Raw genomic sequence first — 19,231 nt, 5'->3', positions numbered from 1 at the left:
TGACCCTTGGCTGACAATCTACTGCTAGATGTTATACTGCAAAGTCCTCCCTGTATCAGCAGGTTAATGATGCTACCAGTTTTTTCCTGTTTGACACGGTCCTTCTTTTTGTCTTGATTCATTTGACCTGTCAATTGTGGCTTTTAATCTGGCCGCTGAATTTTGCTTTTAGGAAGCAGATTGCCATTAAATGTCAGCATACCACTCAGTAATTGCTTGATCTTTTATCATATTGGGTAAAGTTTTCTTGCTTGTAGATAAAAGGAAATTCGAAAGGAAAATAGAGACTGCTCTTTGCAAAGCAATTGTTAATTTTTTAAATAAGAATGCCAGTAATAGCGGTGGTAAGTTGTGTATAATATTGTACGCAAGTGCCTCAAGACACATCTTGAATTCCAAAACTGTTCTTGTCCAATGGAAAAGTGTGTTTCCATTCTTATTTCAACCCATGAGGGTGTTTTACTAAGCCATAATAAAAACCCAGGAGGAAAGGTTGAAACGTTGCTACTCAAATCTGGTGGAAGTAATGTCTTGAAAATGAAGCTGTGTCTGGGGCTTTCCTGTCCCCTAGTGTTATGATTGAAACTGTGATGCAGTGTGTGGTGTACACATTATATTGTGTCCAAATTGATGAGCAGCAGCAAGCTGTTGATTAGATTGCATGAATACCATGGGGTTTAATGATCTATGAATTACATATTTAAAGCAGAATTTTATATCCTCCTAGTGTATTTTTTTAAAATTTTCCTTTTGTGTGTTTTCCCAGGGATCCTTTCTCTGGAGTCTAACCAATTATGGGTCTTATAGCGTGCTGTAAGGATTCCTAAGCATGTGTGCATTTGATGAACACACTTGCTGATTCATTTTGCATAGAAATTAAAGGGACACTCCTGACCACAAAAGTATGTTAGCTTGCTGACCCCCCATTTTGCAAAAAAATGCAGATTTCAATAGAAATTGACACTTTTTTTTTTATATAAACTAACCTGGTTACACACCCCTTTGGCTTTAAATCAGACAACAGGTCCTGTTACTTCATAGTTTGGTTAGCTCAGACTAAACTATGAGCCTGCAATTGCCCAGAGCACCTGCCTTGCAAAGACTTCTAATTGAGCTGCACTGGGCAGTCTGTGATTGGACATCAACAGAAAGTCTAGACTAGGTGAAAGAGAGAGGGAGAGGGAAGTGTGTGTGGGGGGTGGGGGGGGGGGGGGGGGGGGGGGGAGACCAGCATAGCAATGGAGAAAAGGTAAGTTTAAAACCTTTTTACTCCACTCTCTGCGGACCTAAATAGGAAGTCTATAATTATGTTTGGAATACGTAAATCTATTTTTCTAGCCTCAAATATAAAGATAATGTGTCTGGTGAATGTTGTTGACCTGAGAGTTTAGAGTTTAATAATATGTAATTGTTTTGTAGTTGTATACATTTTCTTGCAGTGGCAGTGAATCTAAAGCGAGCATTTATAGCATCACTGGTTGCCATAGAAACCTAAGCATAGACAGAAAAGCATTTCTTTAAGTGTGGACGGCAACAAAGAAACAAAAACACCCTGTCATCCTCTGCAGAGCCTTTATTGCAGGTTGAAGTAAGAGTGCATTACTGTTCCTGAATTGTAAGTGGGCATAGTGAAGGGTTAAGTGACGTTTGTCATGTACATCTCAGCTATAAAGAAGTCAAATATGTAGGATAGGAATGTGCACAGTAGCCCAGTATCTGAAAGCATTTATTTTCACGTCCTGGTTTTTAATATCGCTCATTCATCATATTTGGAGACTGATAAAACTTTCAGTTGTAGTCTCCAGGCTTCAGTTGATGAAGGGCTGCATAATTCCAGCCGTCAGTCTTCTTTGTTTAGATGCTATGGGGCACATTGCATTGATGTGTTTCTTTAATTTTTGGCAGTTCTGCAAATTGCTCTGAACACATGGCAGGAGAGGTGTGCTTTGTCATAAGTATTTGATTTATGCCCTCTGCAAAGAGTGCTTTCTTCTCCTTTGATCAGATATTCGAAGGGAAGTGTGCCTTTAGTATTTTGTAGCCCGCTCAATCCATTTCTTAGTTTGCAGATGGGCTGCTTCATTTACAGCTGACTTCATAAACTAGGTCAAGGCTAGGTAACCTTCGGCACTCCAGATGTTGACTACATCTCCCCTGATACTTTGCCAGCTTTATGGCTGGGAGAGCATTATGGGAGATGTAGTCCACAACATCTGGAGTGACGAAGACTGCCTAGCCCTAAACTAGGTTTATAGATTGTTTTGACAGTAGAAGGCTGTAGACTGCAAATTCCTAATTAATAAATGACTTCACATAAGCTGAAATGCTCGCTTTACTGGCACACGATGCAAAAAATGTGGCATGCATGGGAGGTATAATAACTCTGTTTAGAAAACCTCTTTTTGAAAAATGCATTGCTTCCTATTCAGAACTTTTTGTTCGTGTGGTTTTATTTTTTAAATTTTTAAAAATATTACATTTGTGAGCTTTGAAGATGTTGTTTAGATGAGTGGGTGTGTTGGGTTGTTGGAATCTTATTGTTGTATCAACTGGTCCCAGTAGCAACCTTGTAATATATGCATGTTTAGGTTATTGCAGCCTTCCTGGTTTATATAGATATATAAAATATAATCATAACAGGCCACTCACTTTCCAGACCCTCAATACTACAGAATTTATACTTTGCTTAATCAACATCCATTTTATCTGACCGTGATGGTGAGGAAACAGTGGAGGCAGTTTCACTTTGATATGCTACACACTAAACTGTTACTTCCTGTTTAAATATTTTATTTAGTATTTTGTGACTGAATATATCTTGATTCCAATGTTAAGCGTAATTAAATTAAGGCCTACATCTAATGTTCTTTATATGTAATTGACTTTTTCTCTGTAAAATGGTGTATATGTGTCAGCATAAAGTGCGTTCTCTGTGTATTCTAGCACCCACCGGAGCACTTATTTTGAGCACTTACAGTGCAGTGTGTGAGTGTTTGCTAGCTAATTTTATGTGTCCTTCCTATTTTATGAAATATGTAACCACATATTGTTTTGTAAACTAATTTTCTCCAGGCGCCTGATACAATTTAGCTCCTCTGCATACACATATTGTATCCTTTATCCATGCCAATTTACACTTTAGTCACCAGAACTACTACAGCTTAATGTAGTGGCTCTGGTGTCTATAGCCTGTCCCTGCAAGCTGAGCAGTGAAAACTCTGCCTTTTCAGAGAAAATGCAGTGTTTACATTGCTGCTTAGTAGCGCCTCTAGTGGCAGTCACTCAGACAACCATTAGAGGTGCTTCTTGGGTCATTGCTGCACAAAGTGCAACACCTTCATTCAGCAACTTAACACTCTAAATGACGCTGAACGCTTCCGTAGCGATGCATTGATTCAATGTGCATGCAAAATACCCTGCCAGTGCTTTCCTCTGGGAAAACATTGGATTGGCTGAGATTGTCAAGATTGATCTCGGCCATTGATGCATGGCTGCGGCGAGACCAGCATAGCAATGGAGAAAAGGTAAGTTTAAAACCTTTTTACTCCACTCTCTGCGGACCTAAATAGGAAGTCTATAATTATGTTTGGAAATACGGGTTTTGGTCTAGTCAGACTTTACTTATTTACTAAATTTCACTGAGCAATGACATCACAAACAGGAAAAGAAAATAGCTGCCAGATCTGTTTGCACACCTTTCTCATCATGCAGCTTTGACAATGAACTGGTAAATTAAAAAATAGATAGAAATTCTGAAAACATCTACTCCTTATTGATACTTTTAGTAAGTTATTTGCTGGTGACGTTAACCATATGGATATGTTTGCAGGGAGAGCCCAAACCTTTTGCCCACTGGGACATTCAGTCACCTTAGAGCTGGGTTTGAATAGAGGCTCAGCATGGACTTTCTACTTCCTTTGACCTTACTGGCCATTAATTCTATCCCAGCACAGAGGGTGGGGGGCTCTGAGACAGTCATCTTGATTCATCCTTGATAGAAAGGGCCGTGCACAAAAGCTTTAATGACAACAGGTGGTAAAGGAATTGAGCAAAGAGCAGGGCTATTTTTACAGCAGCATGCTGGGCAGTAATCCAAACAAGCCGGCAACTTGTAAAGACATCACTAAACTATTGACAGACACACACTGTTTATTGTCTCTTATTTACGGCTAGCTACAATTAGAAGTTGCAATTCCGTCTCGCTCTGGCTTTTGATAGCTAGCCCAGCCTATCGCCTTGTTGTTCTCCCTTCTGCGTAACATTTTGACAATTTATGTCCGTCGTCTGATTGACCAGCCTTCCTTTGCACCTGAAAGGGAATATTTTTTTTCATTAACACAAAGCACAGACTGCATATTTTGTCTTCAAATCCCTCTGTGTGATTAAACAGTCAGAGGACTTAAATAAGATAATGCAGTATTACGTTTGATGTGTAAAATCGGTGCTCTATACCCAAAACCCCGCTCTCTCTCCTTTGCAGTGTGGGTTTACTGTTTTCTGTTAGAATGAATGCTTGCAAATGCTGATGTAAGGCTATGGAAATGGCTTTGTGCTTACACAGTGTGAACATGCTCAGTGTATTGTAATCTCAACACTTTCCTTATTCCCAGCTGCTGCAGCAGGGTGAAACAATTGCACGGCATGCGGTTGTGTAGTAGGATTTGCATATCCTCTGATAGACTCATCATTTAAGAGCCAAAAATATCTGTAAACAGTGTACAAGGAATCTTGGAGAACAATATGGAACATATGATTTTACCACCTGGCTTAATAAATGTTTCAAAACCGTAAAAGCTATGACCCTTATTAAATCAGCCTGCGGGAGTAGGAATTAATTTAAATGTGAGTTTGATTACATTATTTTATACACCCACCAATACTGTTTTGCGTAGAAGGTTACATTTCTCTGCCCCATTTCATTGTATTTGCTTATTATAACATGCTGAAAAAGCACCCTTTCCCCCCTTTAATTGCTTGTTCTGTTGCTTTGTTTGAATGCTAGAGGTACTGGACTGTTTACTGTTCCCGGCCGGACTGACAGGAAGGTGCACAGTGTGCACCTTCCTATCACTCCGGCCGGGCACCGCGGACAGGAGTGCAGCTCGGCCACGCTACAAGGGAGGGGAGGTGAGAAGCTGCAGCCGCCTGAGGCTCTTAAGAGAGCGCTCAGGCGGCTGCAGCATTTAAAGGGGCCATGTCCGAAGTGCCCGACCGGTCAGTCCGCCCCTGCTGGAGTGTGAGAAACGGTTTATGGAGAGGATGATGTCTTGTTCTTGTAATTCATCCTGTTTTCTCCTGAGGGAGTTCCACTGAAAACACCACCAAATATTTGTCCTGGACCAGTTTTACACACAAATTTGAAAGTTTGAGAAAATTTAATAAAATGGGTAATACCATTTTGTGGAGAATTCTCAAAATGGCCTTTCTGACATTGCACAAAATTTCGAGCAGAAAATGGGAGAAAAAAAATAAAACCACAAGCACAAACCAATGTGTCTGTATCAAGGTGCAGAAGCAGTGTCGGAACTAAAGACAGGACCCTGGTGTAGGAATTTTGTATGGCTCCCCTACCGCAAGGATGGCCAAAACGTAAACTTCCAATCGGGGGGGATTACTATTTGCCTTTCCTTGCAGGGTTGTATTTAGCACTGAGCAGTTGTTTGTGTGTTTTGAATGTGAGCGTGTGTTTGAATGGAATGTGTTTGTGAATGTAGGAGTGAATTTGTGTTTTTATGTAGCGTTGTAAAAGACAGACGCACAGATTCACACACTGACACCCATGCAAATACACACACAATAGCACACATGCAGATACAGACACACTGATGGCTGTGCAAATATGCACACACACAAACTGAAATACAGAATGACACACGTTCAGATGCACAGACACACAGAATGACACACGTTCAGATGCACAGACACACAGAATGACACACGTTCAGATGCACAGACACACAGAATGACACACGTTCAGATGCACAGACACACAGAATGACACACGTTCAGATGCACAGACACACAGAATGACACACGTTCAGATGCACAGACACACAGAATGACACACGTTCAGATGCACAGACACACAGAATGACACACGTTCAGATGCACAGACACACAGAATGACACACGTTCAGATGCACAGACACACAGACTGACACACGTTCAGATGCACAGACACACAGACTGACACACGTTCAGATGCACAGACACACAGAATGACACACGTTCAGATGCACAGACACACAGAATGACACACGTTCAGATGCACAGACACACAGAATGACACACGTTCAGATGCACAGACACACAGACTGACACACGTTCAGATGCACAGACACACAGAAGGACACACGTTCAGATGCACAGACACACAGAAGGACACACGTTCAGATGCACAGACACACAGAATGACACGTTCAGATGCACAGACACACAGAATGACACACGTTCAGATGTAACATATTCCTCCTCACCTTGCGGTATCTGCGCCCAGCAGCCATGCTTCTGTATAACGGACTCCTGCAGCGTGTTGATAGACGCCGCCCGCACGCACGCACGTTAATGACTGTTGGCATGCAGGAGACGCATGCACACATTTTGGGGTCAAAGGCAGTTTTCAGCCAATCAGAACTGTAAAGCACTTATTTAAACTCAAATTTACTTTTCCTCATTGCCCTGTTGTGGTTTCCCTAGTGGTTATCAGAGAGTGTGTTACTGAGCTTTTATTTCTGGTTTTTGACTTTGGCTTTGGCTTTGTTTGACTTCCCTGTGTTCTGGTATCCCTGACTTCTGGCTTCCCCTTATTGTTGTGTCCCATTCTGTGCCCCCTGACCTCGGCAAGCATCCTGACTATTCTTTGGTATGTTAAGTCTGGCCATTCTAAGGCCCGGTAAGATGTTTCCTTTTAGTCCTAGGAGTGATATAAATTCTACGTGCTGGATTAATATGTAATCCTGACAGATGCACAGACACACAGAATGACACACAATTTTTTTTAGCCACCATCATGTTTCCTAATTTTAGGTGCAGGTGGATGGCTTTCCTGGGGTCCAGTCGGCTGCCTGAGGCTGTTGAGGGGTTAGCGTCTCTCCCAGTCTGCCATTCCTACTCTTCAACTTCCTCACGTCACTCGATCTGTTACCTGGGAGAGAGAATTACTGTCCCTTCCCCCCAGCGCTGACATCATTAAAGAGGCCCTGTCGTGCTGACAGTATACCCTGTTCCAGCTATGATAAATAAATGTTTCCTCTTAAAAATCAAAGGGATCAATGAGCTGTATATATAATGGCACATTTGTTGAAATAGTTTCAATGTTGTGTGTGAGCAACCATAATAACACTTTTAAAGTCCGTTGCCTTTGCCACACGTTTAACAAAAATGATTGTAGCTTTCTTGTGTTATTATTGTCCAGTTGGTTATAGCACTTATTCAGAGCATATAATGAGTGGGTAGTGATCACGAGCTTTACACAATCCCAAATAACGAAGGCAGGGGATCAAGTTTTAAATAAATATAAAAATGTGATCTTCACACTGTTCCTCACCATTTCACGGTTTTTTTTCCCTCTTCTCACAGAGCCATCAAGAATGCCAAAGGTCTCCACAGCAAGAAAGAAGTTCCTATCCACAGAGTGGCAGACATCTCTGGGGTAAGGCCAAAATAATTCTTACATAGTCTATTGGCAACCACTAATGGGCATAGTCCCTTTATGTCCACTATTCAGCAGTCTTACTGGTCCACCACTCAGAAATCCCACGTGTGAGTTGAAAAATATTTTGTTTTGAGTGTATTAAAGTTTATGGAAAAATACAAATACAAAAATGTTATGAAAAATACAGGTGTGAGCGAAACAAAAGTGGAAAACATTTGAAAAGTCTAAGTAATTGCATATGGAATGACAAACAAATTCCACACCATTTTTTTTTTTTTTAATTAAAGGAACATTGCAAGCACTATAACCACTAGAAGTTCTCTGGGGAGCATAGGGAGAGTCAGTGCATCACCCTGCTAAAATACTTTGAAAAGCAAATCATCAGAGCAACAGTAGGGGATGAACCAAAGCAACACTCATACACAGACTGAGCAAGGACCCGAAGTGCTCAGGGGGACACAGAGAAGGCCACAACAGCAACTCTTGCGAGATTTGTGGGATCTTGCATGAATTGCACACCGGGTTCTGAGAAATTCTGAGGCCGAATAGCCTCTGAACTCCAAATGCGAATACACACTATCGAAGAGGGAAGAGACTCAGAGCAGGAGTGGCGAGCCGCTTTAGTGCAGCAAATAGAGCCAGAGCCAAGCAGGGTAGAGAGCAGAGGTCTGAAGGGGAAAATAGGAAGCGAGCGCTGGAGGGAAACAGGTCAGGCCCCAGAGGGAGAGAAAAGATGGGGGAAGAGTCCCAAATTGAGCTACTGGACAACCAGTTAGCCAGGGAAGGCAGTGGGGAAAAAGTTTACAGGCTAGTAGATCCCCATAAATGCAATTAAAACCATCCTAAGCACAACATAGCAACAAAAAAACGTATTTAATTGCTGAGCAGCAAAGAAAAAGGAAGTGATGGGGATGGTGTTTGGTGTCATACAGGGACCTGCATTGGGATTGGTTGGGTCATCTGAATTTGGTTTCCTCTTTCACGTTGTGTATTTTTCTTTGCTGCTATTGGTGGACCGTAAAAAAAGGGTTAAGCATTATGAGCCTCTGTCTGGCCATAAAATCTAAAAATCTTTAGAGGACATTAGGAGTAATTATTCCCCTTGTAACATGTATACTACAAAACCAGCACCTCTGACCTAAATTATGCGTGTGCAAGATGCATAATTTGTACTGCTGAATATGTTTGAACTCTCATAGAAAGGCTGGGCAGTTCTTAGCAATTTGATTCACCGCTTTGACCTCACGAAACAGCACATGGAGCCATCCCATGCTTCATCATTTACAGACAGGCATCGCAAGGTCCTTACCCTTTGTGAAAACCATTCAGGGTCAGCTGCAATTATCCAGCAAGCTAGCTAGACATGGAAAGCAGACAATACTTTGGATTAGCTTTAATGCGTCTTTCGTTTCTCACAGTTTGGAAAGAGGTTGATAATGCACTGTGTAGGGGAGCAGGGGTAAGTTGTGTTACCCTCTCTGGAATCCTCCAGTGTCGATTTAAAAGGTGTATATATAGAAGTGGACCCAAATAAAGCAGGATGACAATAATATTTGTTGATCACAATTGGTACACATTTTGATTACAACCTTAAACGATATAATCATGATAACATATATACCAGATCATGAAACAATCAGATAATTGCTGCCAATGAATGAGTATCACTTGACCGTGAAGGCATAACTTTTAGTTCAAAATTAACAAATTGTAAAAAAAAAAAAGCCTAATTTTTGCAATTCCATTATCAATTCTCCCTTCAAGTTAGTGGTATCCACATAAGTCCATCCTAGCAAGTGCGCTGTCTTGGCATCATACTTGATTCTGACCTCACATCCAGTCTGTCACCAATTCCTGTTTATTCCATTTTAAAAACATAGCCTGCATCTGCCCCTTTCTTACGCAAGATGCTACTAAGGAGCTTGTCCATGCTCTAGTAATTTCTCAAACAGATACAACACCACAATGTAAATAGTGTAGTAGCTTAAGTATGAAATATACTTATCTTAAGAATTAAAGTAGACAACCTCCCAAGATCGTAACCCAAAAACGACCTTAGTGCAATATATATATAGGGAAACAGAGAACATAAAAAAATATATATAGTATAACAGTTATATGCAAATGTTCATGCGGAACAATTTGGTACTCACCTAAATTTTATACGCGTAGGACCTGTATTTCTAACTTTTATACTCACAGTTGGGGGATATTAGACTACTTTTTTGTCACATTTGGTTTTATTGTTGGAATATATTTGCCATTTGGTCTCTGAGGAAGTTCCCTTGGTGGAACGAAATGTGTATAATAAAAGCTTTTGATACTTTTTTTCAACCTACATCCATCAGAGTCTTGCTTTACATCTATTCCATTGAAGTGGAAGGGGGAGATTAAGCCACCCATTTATATCGGGGAAGGCACCCTAGAGCGCTCTTTACATCTCTATCTCGTGAGTGTACCACATTGTTGCGCATGAACATTTGCATACAACTGTTTCACTGTTTTTTTTTTTTTTTGTTCTTTATTTTAGATTTTGTTCTGCCGTATCCCATACGTTCTCTGTTTTCCTATATACTCTAGTAATTTCTTGTATGGGTTACTGTAACCCTCTCCTAATTGGTCTTCCCAAAAGCTGTATTGCCCTGCTACAATGCTGCTGCCAGACTGATTTATCTCTCCAGTTGGTCCTCTCACACCTCACCCCTCTGAGTCCTTACATTATCTGCCTGTATCCTATAGCAGTCAATTCAAAGTACCAACCCATACCTAAAAAGCATTGAACAATTCTAGCCCCTCTTATATTTCATCACAGATCCATAGGTATGCCCCTTCTCGGTCTCTCCACTCTGCCCATGACCTTCTCCTGGATGGGCAACTGTATGGCCAGTTAATGCTTGCTGGACTTCTTGCGGGCGGCTCCCTTCCTATGGAATAGCCTGTCTACCGCTATCAGACTCTCCCCTAGTCTTTAATCGTTTAAGAAGTGCATTAAAACCCATCTCTTGAAAGCTTATAGCCTCCCAGAGTAACCTCTACCTCACATACCTGCCTCTTGCTCTCTCTTAACCCCTTAAGGACCAAGCTTCTGGAATAAAAGGGAATCATGACATGTCACACATGTCATGTGTCCTTAAGGGGTTAAAGGGCAGCACTTTACTCTCTCCTCCAGCTCTGCTTCAGTCCCACCTTGTTTGATTGCTGTTTCCTGTCCTATTGTGTTTTATACCTCACCTCCTATAGACTGTAATTTGAGCAGGGTCCTCTTTAACCTATCGTTCCTGTACGTTTTCTCATTAAATGGTAACTATATTGGCAGGAAAAACATTTTTTTCCCCCTCTGACACTGTAGCTCCCTATTGTTAAAACTGCAATAATTACCAGTGAGCTGAAGCGGTCTAGGTGCCTATAGTTTCCCTTTAAAAAAAAAAAAAAAAAAAATCAGCACCCTTTCTCGATCACACCACATACATTTTTTTTTATTAAGGGGGCCTGTTGAAGTGAATGAGATCATCTTTGTTTACCCTGTTTTTTTTGTGGTTGACAATACTGGGCTGTGACATTCTCTGCAGTTCTCATTACTATCTATTAATTTAAGGTTTCACAAGTCCACTATACCAGGGGTGTCTAATCTTGGCCTTCAGCGCTACATTTTGCATCGTTCGTTGCCACCTTGTTTGAATTTCCTAGTGTACACCATCTGCTGTTTAAAGGCTTAACATGTCTCTGCTATTTCATTCTGACAAAGCTTGCATTTTGCACTTTTGACTAGTGGTTATCTGTAAGGTATCGCTCTCTTCACACAGTGCCTGAACACCCACCCCTGGAAGAGATCTCGTGCTGGCACAGTGTGCCAATTCATGGGTTCTGCTAATCGTTTAGCAATTGCAATGTGTTGTTAGCCTACTTCCTTAGTGTGCGTTCCATTCCCATCAGCCTCCAATGCGATGGAACTCTGTTGTGCAGCTGCCCTCGCTGTTAATTGCACAGTCAGAGTTGGGAATGCAGTAATAGGCTGACAGTGTTGAAACATGTTTTTAGAAGCTCTTGTATCTAACATGTCTCCGTAATTATACGATGTGTTAAAATCCTGAAAACTGACATTAGACTTTACGTTACTGGCTGACAAAATCACTGTTTTGTATTTGTGTGCCTTTTTTTTTTCCTGCCTTTTCCTGCCCATCATTTATATTAAGTGGCCTTTCTTCAGGTTGCTTATTTATTTTTTATTTTATTTGCATGCCATTTTGTCAGTAATTGGGTTTGGTTAAACAGGTTAAGATAATAATGTCAACATATAAAGCATTTTGATTTGAATGCTGTGACTGGTAATGAGCTCCCATGCTGATCTCCATTTCTTTCTACATTGTTTCTCCTGATTAAGAGTATCGTAAAAATTCTTTACAGATTTCTTATCACGCAGATATATTGATATACAATATTTTTTCTGGGTTTGTGACCCTCGGCTCCTTCAGCAGCTCTATAACTCAGTGTGTTTTAGAACACAACATTAGAATGCCTGCATTGTTCAGATCACCCAATTCAGGCATGTCGCATTGCTGTGTACAACATGTTTCGTAAGCGGACCACATTGAAATATACAATTGCTATTTCCAGGTATGCCCTTGCTTATAACTGACAAAGAAGCACCTTAATGCAATAGGACAAATGGCTAGAAGTCATGTTTGCTACATCTGTGTGAGTGTTCGGTCTCACTTTTCACTCAGTCGACATTTGACCGTTTTCTTATAGCAGAGAGGTAAAATCTTAACTCAAAATAGTTTCACTGTGATTCATACATTTGTACATACATGTTTTAGAATATTCTGTAATTCAAAATTCAGGGTCTTAACGGACTGGGATAATATATAACCCACACATCACTCTTTAATATGTAAGACGTGCACATGGAGCAGAAAGGAGAATTTTACCCAACTGCTAATATGGACCTGTCTCACAATTCATATTTTCATATTTTCCATGTGTAGTTACAGTTCTGTCCCAACACAGTTTAAGATTAAACCAGTTGCAGTTGATCACACTAAATCAGTGATCCAGATTTGGCCAGTAATGGACCACCTTGCAATCTGTACCACAAAGTGAATAAACTAAAGAATACACTTTATGGCCACTCCTACACATGTTAAAACAACTCTATGCTGGATCCAAAATCCTGCTCTAAACTCTGACTTGTTCTGTAAATTATGTTGTGACGCCACGTCTTTTAGTGAGTTCACAGTACTACATTTAAAAACTCCACACCTGCTGTAATAACCATGCAGCACATCTGTATTGAAACACCTCTTCAAGACTATGTTGTGTAATATGTATACAACAATATTTAAAAAAAAAATGACCTTACCAGCACAAATGCAAGCAAGGTAACAAGCTGACGTGCAATGCCACACACCCAAAATGTGCTGAGTTTAGCTGTGCACACACCGTAAGGTGCATTATATATGGTCTGTATAGGAGGCTTGTGTGCATCCAGTGATATTGTCTGGCATGGGTTGAGTTCTTGGGCCAGCATCATAGTTTGCTTTATGAGCTATGTGCTATTACTAGACTTGTTGTTCACCAAGGTCTTCCAGAAGCTTGAATTAGGCCCAGTAATAAAGCTTCTTAGTGTATGAAACATTTGACTTTTTCCAAATGTTTTGAGTGAGTAGGCTAAGAAAATGACCAATCAAAATTAGTTTAGATATTTCTCCCAATTATGACGTTCTGATTTGTAGGATGGATGTCTCATTACATAATGTGTTTAGAAAGCAGCTTCTACAACATTTCCACGTCCCCCATGCTGTCCCTTATCACTGTTGAAAGGTTATTTAACAGGAATGGCTGAAGTCTGTAGCAGTGTTATGTCCTTTGCTCGGAGGGGTGTTACTTGCCTTGAGTGCAGCTTCAAGGCTCGTCATACGACCATGTCTTATTAGCTTTCGCTGCATGTCATTTTCTGCCCAATACAACGTGATGGCTCCCGGCCTGTGACAGAACATTTCTGCAGTTTCCAAAAAAGGTTTCCACTCTGGAAGAGAAAGGAGTACTACAGGTTTCACATTAACGTGCAACCAAATGTATTCCACATAACCGATGACAGCTCCTGTATGCCTTTAGAAGATAAATCTAATCTTTTTCCTTTGTGTTTTACTGATATAACTGCAGTATTTATATTTTTGCATGTAATTATTATATCCTGAATGTTGCATTGCTTCCAGAAAGAAAACATTATATGATGGGAACAAATTGACTGGAGCATTATGATTTTTAAATTCCTATACAGGATTCCACAACTATCCAATTTGCCAGTGACCACTTCTATATGTACCCTTAAAGGACCACTATAGTGCCAGGAAAACATACTCGTTTTCCTGGCACTATAGTGCCCTGAGGGTGCCCCCACCCTCAGGGTCCCCCTCCCGCCGGGCTCTGGTGTGAGGAAGGGGTTAAACTTACCTCTATCTCCAGCGCCCGGGCGGTGAGCTCTCCTCCTCCTCTCCGCCTCCGATCCTCCCTTTCGGCTGAATGCGCATGCGCGGCAAGAGCTCCGGTCTGAGAACTCGCTTACCTTCTGACATGGCGCTCCGTTGAGATGATTATTCCCCTCGGGGCTCTTGGCGCTCTAGGCTGGTATATCTGCGCACCGCACCTGAAGCTCCCGATATCCGTTCTGGGTGCTAACAATTGACACCGAGGCCCCTCAGCGGAGTACACAACCAACCCCCGGGGACACATCCCCGCTCCTTATGCAGACCGATTTCTCTACCCTCGCTACATATAGCTGCTTGAACTCTGTTACCACCATACTGCTGATCCCCAACAACCCACTCTGCGGTATCCTCCTGGACTGAGACTGTCTGACAAATACCCTGTAAGATATAACGCCGGAAGCTGCCCAACAGACAATGGACTAGCAATACCAGTTGTCTATGATTTTGGAAACGCTGCAAAGACAGACAATTATTTCTCACCAAATGGAAGAAATTAGTTTATCTTGGGCTTTGTTCAATTCCTAGTGTTTAATTATAAAAAAGCAGCATTAGCACTGTGTCCTGGGATAAAGCTTACTCAGTGCAACACGGAGCAGCACTGTTTTGGAGGTGGAGGCTATATCCCTCAAGGAGATCAGAAGCAATGTGGAGACTTTGCCGCCATTGACTGGGATGGTTATGGGGCACATACAGGATGGAGTTCCAGTATAGAGATTACAGAATCGACTGTTCTAATCTTTTAACAATGATATGTCCAATGCATTGTTTTATTAGTGGTACACTACATTATAAATCCAAACACTGCACACAGTTGTTAACAATGAGCTCTGAAAAAATGAATTATTTTTATGATAAAGAAATTTGAATTGTGCAATCTCATTGTTTTAGTGCCCCTGCTGGCCACTGCAAGCTGTAAATTTGGCATCATAGAAAAAAACTCTAAATCTAGCTAAATCGGTTCATTTGAGCAACATGATATCTTTTTGGGAAACATTTCTTAAAATGTCAGAATATTTCCAATGAACAAAGGAAATGTCAGCAAGATCATATTAGCCACAATAAGCAGACATTAGGTCTACAGCTTCATGCATAATATATTTTAATTGGGTATACTTATAAGTAGCTTCCACCTTCATTGTGCTCTTTTCGCGTATTAATTAACTAGCCATTAATCAGTATAACATAAAAAACCTTGTCTATACTTTGTTTACAAAAACAAAACCCATTTCAACAATTTAAGGTTAATTTCCAATTGCCTGCGTTGAAATATATTATGGGTCTAGGTGATATACTGGTTAATTAGTGCCAGTGATTTAAAACCTTCCTATTGGTTGTACTAACATATCCTCACTGTTTAAGTTAATTTCTTAGCCAAGGCAGTCTCTAATGCTTAACTCTGTACTCCCCATACAGCTACACCTCTTTCTAAGATATCTACCAGCAGGCTCCTGGCATTTTCTTACATTTTTCATAACGATCAGGGGTGAATGAATAGTGACAATTATCTGTGGCTTTCATCCAGCTAGTATGAACAGATCTAAGATGGGCATAATTAGTCATGTAATGTTAAAACTTGCTCTACCGCTTAGCACACCATATAAGTTTGTGGCTATAGTGGGCAGCATGGGAATTTAGATTTTATAATCCTTCTTAAATAATCCAAGTGCAGCATTTTAGATTCTGAAAGGAAGCAAGAGTCAGAGACTGCCAAATTCTTAATACAAAAGAATTACTTTTCCAAGAGCAAACCAGATGCTGAATTTAAAGTTTAAGCATCTTGAGGCTTGATGTGAGTGGCAGAGATGTCGTAGGCAAGCTGGAAATGATATTTGTATTATATGCATTGGGACCGTTATCTTCACTGTAGGCAACATAAATGCTTCATTTCATTGGAGTGGTCATAGTATCTGTGGTCATAGTATCATAGTATCATAGTCCTTCTTTTTAGCATTGTAATGTTTTGATGTTAAACAAGCTTTTTCAGCAGCCCATCCCCTCAACTGCTTGGATTAATGAGGAAGCATTAGTTTGAACATCAGTGGGTGTCTGAGTGTGTCTGCTGACTGATCCATATGGTTTCAAATAAGTGTGGGGCCTGGGCTATGGAAGGACCCTTATTGCTTGTTAAAACTCTCAAATGTTTTAACACTTAATGAAAGGACATCACCAGAGGACTCCAGGCACTGTATCCAATTCAATGAGCTAAAATGGTTATCATGCTTACAATGTCCCTTAAAATGTGTCCCTTGAAGTATTTCTAAGGGCTACTTATATTTAACTAAACAATATAGTAGTCAAGTCTATTCTAGAGCTCTGTTGGATTCACATAAGCCACCATTTTGCCAGGACATTGGTTGTGATAGTTTAGTTGACTTGACCCCATTATGTACAACATTACCCAGTCAAAAGCTGCTCTAAAGAGAAAAGTGAAACTGAGCTAGACCTTGCTGGATTATAACGCTATTTATTCACTCACTGTAGTTTTCACCCTCTATGGGTTCCTGGAATAGCCAGGGTCCTCTCAAAGAGGGTTAAAGCACAGCTATGTAGGTCCAGATGGTAACTGAATAAACATCACACTATGGCTGAAAGTTCTGCTTGAGTTCATGTTTAAATACGCTCACACTTTGGAGGACTTTTAAAGCCATATACACGTATTTCAGCAGCTGTCCGGCCTAAAATAACACCTGTTTTTATACTGCCATGTTTAATGATTCATGACCACCCCCACCTCTCCAGATACTTGTTTTTGGTTCATTATTATAGCAGACTGAGCCTTATTTAAATTTTCATGTAAGTTATTTGCTGTGAACCCATCACCTCAACTCATTAAAATGATACATTTAGAATCCATTAATGTTTACCCCTTTCTGCTAGCCTGATATTTGCTAATAATGTATTAGACTGCCAGTCTCTAACTGCCTCTAGTGCTCACTGCTTTCTTTCCCTATTTGATTTTGTTCATATTGATTACTAAGAGTCCACCTCTGTCTGTGGCATAGCACATCCTCTTGTCCTGCAGCCTCCCTCCGTTTTTACATTTGGAGTAATGCCTGTCATATATGTAGAAATTATTGGTTTCTGTTCTCAGTATTACAAAAAGAACCTGTGATGGAACACTATTTTGCATCATCTAGGCAAGGGGTAGACACTCTTCAGCACTTCAGATGTTGTAGATGGCATCTCCCATAATGCTCGCAAAGCATCAGGGGAGATGTAGTCCACATCTGGAGTGCCACAGGATGCCTACCACTGATTTAGGCCATATTTGGAACTTAGACTATACTGAGGCCTTTCAAGTCGCATGCAACTGCTTAATGGCAGTTTTTATTAGCATTTTAATTATTATTATTTTTTTTTTGAATTTTTCTTCCCCTTTTCTAAAAAAATAAAATAAAATGCTTATTGGGTGGTGCTTCTGTTCATATGCTAAGCACCCACCTCGTAATTTCCAAAGCCTTAGAAACGGATTAGCCGTTATACTGAATAGTTTTTGGGGATTGACCTGGCCAGAGTGACTTAAAGATATTTTTGTGTCTTCTCTATCACACTTTGTGAATGAATAGTAGATGGTCTTTAACAAATGTTTGTTCCCCCCACACACATACACTGAATGTTACTGTTCATATACTGCACTTTATTTAATTTGAGTGTATTTGACTGTGATGGTGTCATCTGGGGAGCTTTAAGTGGTTGAGGTTAGTAAAAGCTTAATGAATAAGCCCCATTATATTGAAATGACAACTGTTTGGGTGAGAGATTTAATCACTAATTAATCAGGCTTTCTGTTGCATGGGACTTGCAAATGACTATTTTGTGGTGTCAGATTATAGCTTTGTTGATTGATCCCTTGGTAAGAATGTGATGATTTGTTTAGCTTTTCAGTGTTATACATTGGACCACATCTTCTTTCTGCAAGGCGTTAAGCCAGCTCTGTATTTATAGACATGTAGTGCAGTGTACCTGGCATGTGATGTACTTTTAATGCATGTATGTATGTTTGTCCCAGTTATGACGTTTTTTGGGGGGGCGGGGGTTTGTGCTGCTTTCTTTCTTCACATCCGTGTGGCTGTTAGTAATCTTATGTATTCAACAACTAGATTGTCAATTTGAAACACCCTTAAATATGTACATTTACAGCATTTGTACACATAGAGGTATTGGATTGCACTTGTGAAAAGGTCAATCAATGCCTAAGAGGCACCTTTTGCAGCAAATCCTGCAAGAACGTATAATTTAAAATAATGGTTATGGAATATGTTCTAATCGTTATAGACAAAATAAGTACTAGTCACTTGCATTCATATATATCACCTATATGTTTTTAATTCTTAGAATATATATGTATGTATATATGTGTTTATATACATACACTAACACACACACACACAATTAAAAACATATAGGTGATATATATATATATATATATATATATATTTTTTTTTTTATAATATATATATACACACACTTTTTTCTTTTTTTATTATTTAGAGGAAATGGAGCAGCTGGGTATCGATGTTTGTAAGCTCCCTTTTTAATGTAATGTGCCTATTGATTGGTCTTGTTAAGTGTGCAATGCTTCATTGCCTATTTACCATCCATGGGTGGTATTGATAATGCATTGACTTGCATGAATTAGGAATAATGGGGAACAATCTATGAAAGGTCAGAGTTGATTTCTGCTGACTGATACCACTGACCTTTCTACTTTGTGAAACAAGGTTACCATGGCCTACGTGTCAGTGCCTAATCAAACCTTGTTTTGATCTGTTTTCATGGCAACTAGTATTGGGGACATACCATATCTGTAGCATTAAATTAAACATGCTATAGCTAATCATGATACAATATTACAAGATTGTATTCAGCATCCATGTACAATTTCTATTGGAAACCTAGCTCATATTTCTTATGCTTCTCAGGTATAAGCAAACACTGTTACAATAATCTTTTTTTTTTTTTTTTTTGTCATGTTTTTGTCCTAACCACTCTTTCCTATAACCTAATGGGTTCTGAAATATTAACCATATATAGACCTCTCTGCGCAGCTAATTTGGATTTCATGTCCCCCCGTACATTATTATTTTTG

The 19,231-nt window shown here is 40.1% G+C and overlaps 1 protein-coding gene across 1 annotated transcript in view; it reads left to right on the top strand.

The window, feature by feature from the left end:
• Positions 1-19,231, top strand: part of SND1 (staphylococcal nuclease and tudor domain containing 1) — a 594,953-nt gene that overhangs the window by 241,316 nt on the left and 334,406 nt on the right. Inside the window, exon 14 of the mRNA XM_063448347.1 lies at positions 7,579-7,651. Coding sequence (XP_063304417.1) covers positions 7,579-7,651 — 73 coding nt within the window. The remainder of the gene's footprint in view (positions 1-7,578; positions 7,652-19,231) is intronic.

This window comes from Pelobates fuscus, chromosome 3, assembly GCF_036172605.1.
Source record: "Pelobates fuscus isolate aPelFus1 chromosome 3, aPelFus1.pri, whole genome shotgun sequence".
In the NCBI taxonomy this organism is placed as follows: Eukaryota; Metazoa; Chordata; class Amphibia; order Anura; family Pelobatidae; genus Pelobates; species Pelobates fuscus.
The sequence above is the reverse complement of the archived record's forward strand: the minus strand, read 5'-3'. Positions and strand labels throughout refer to the sequence as shown.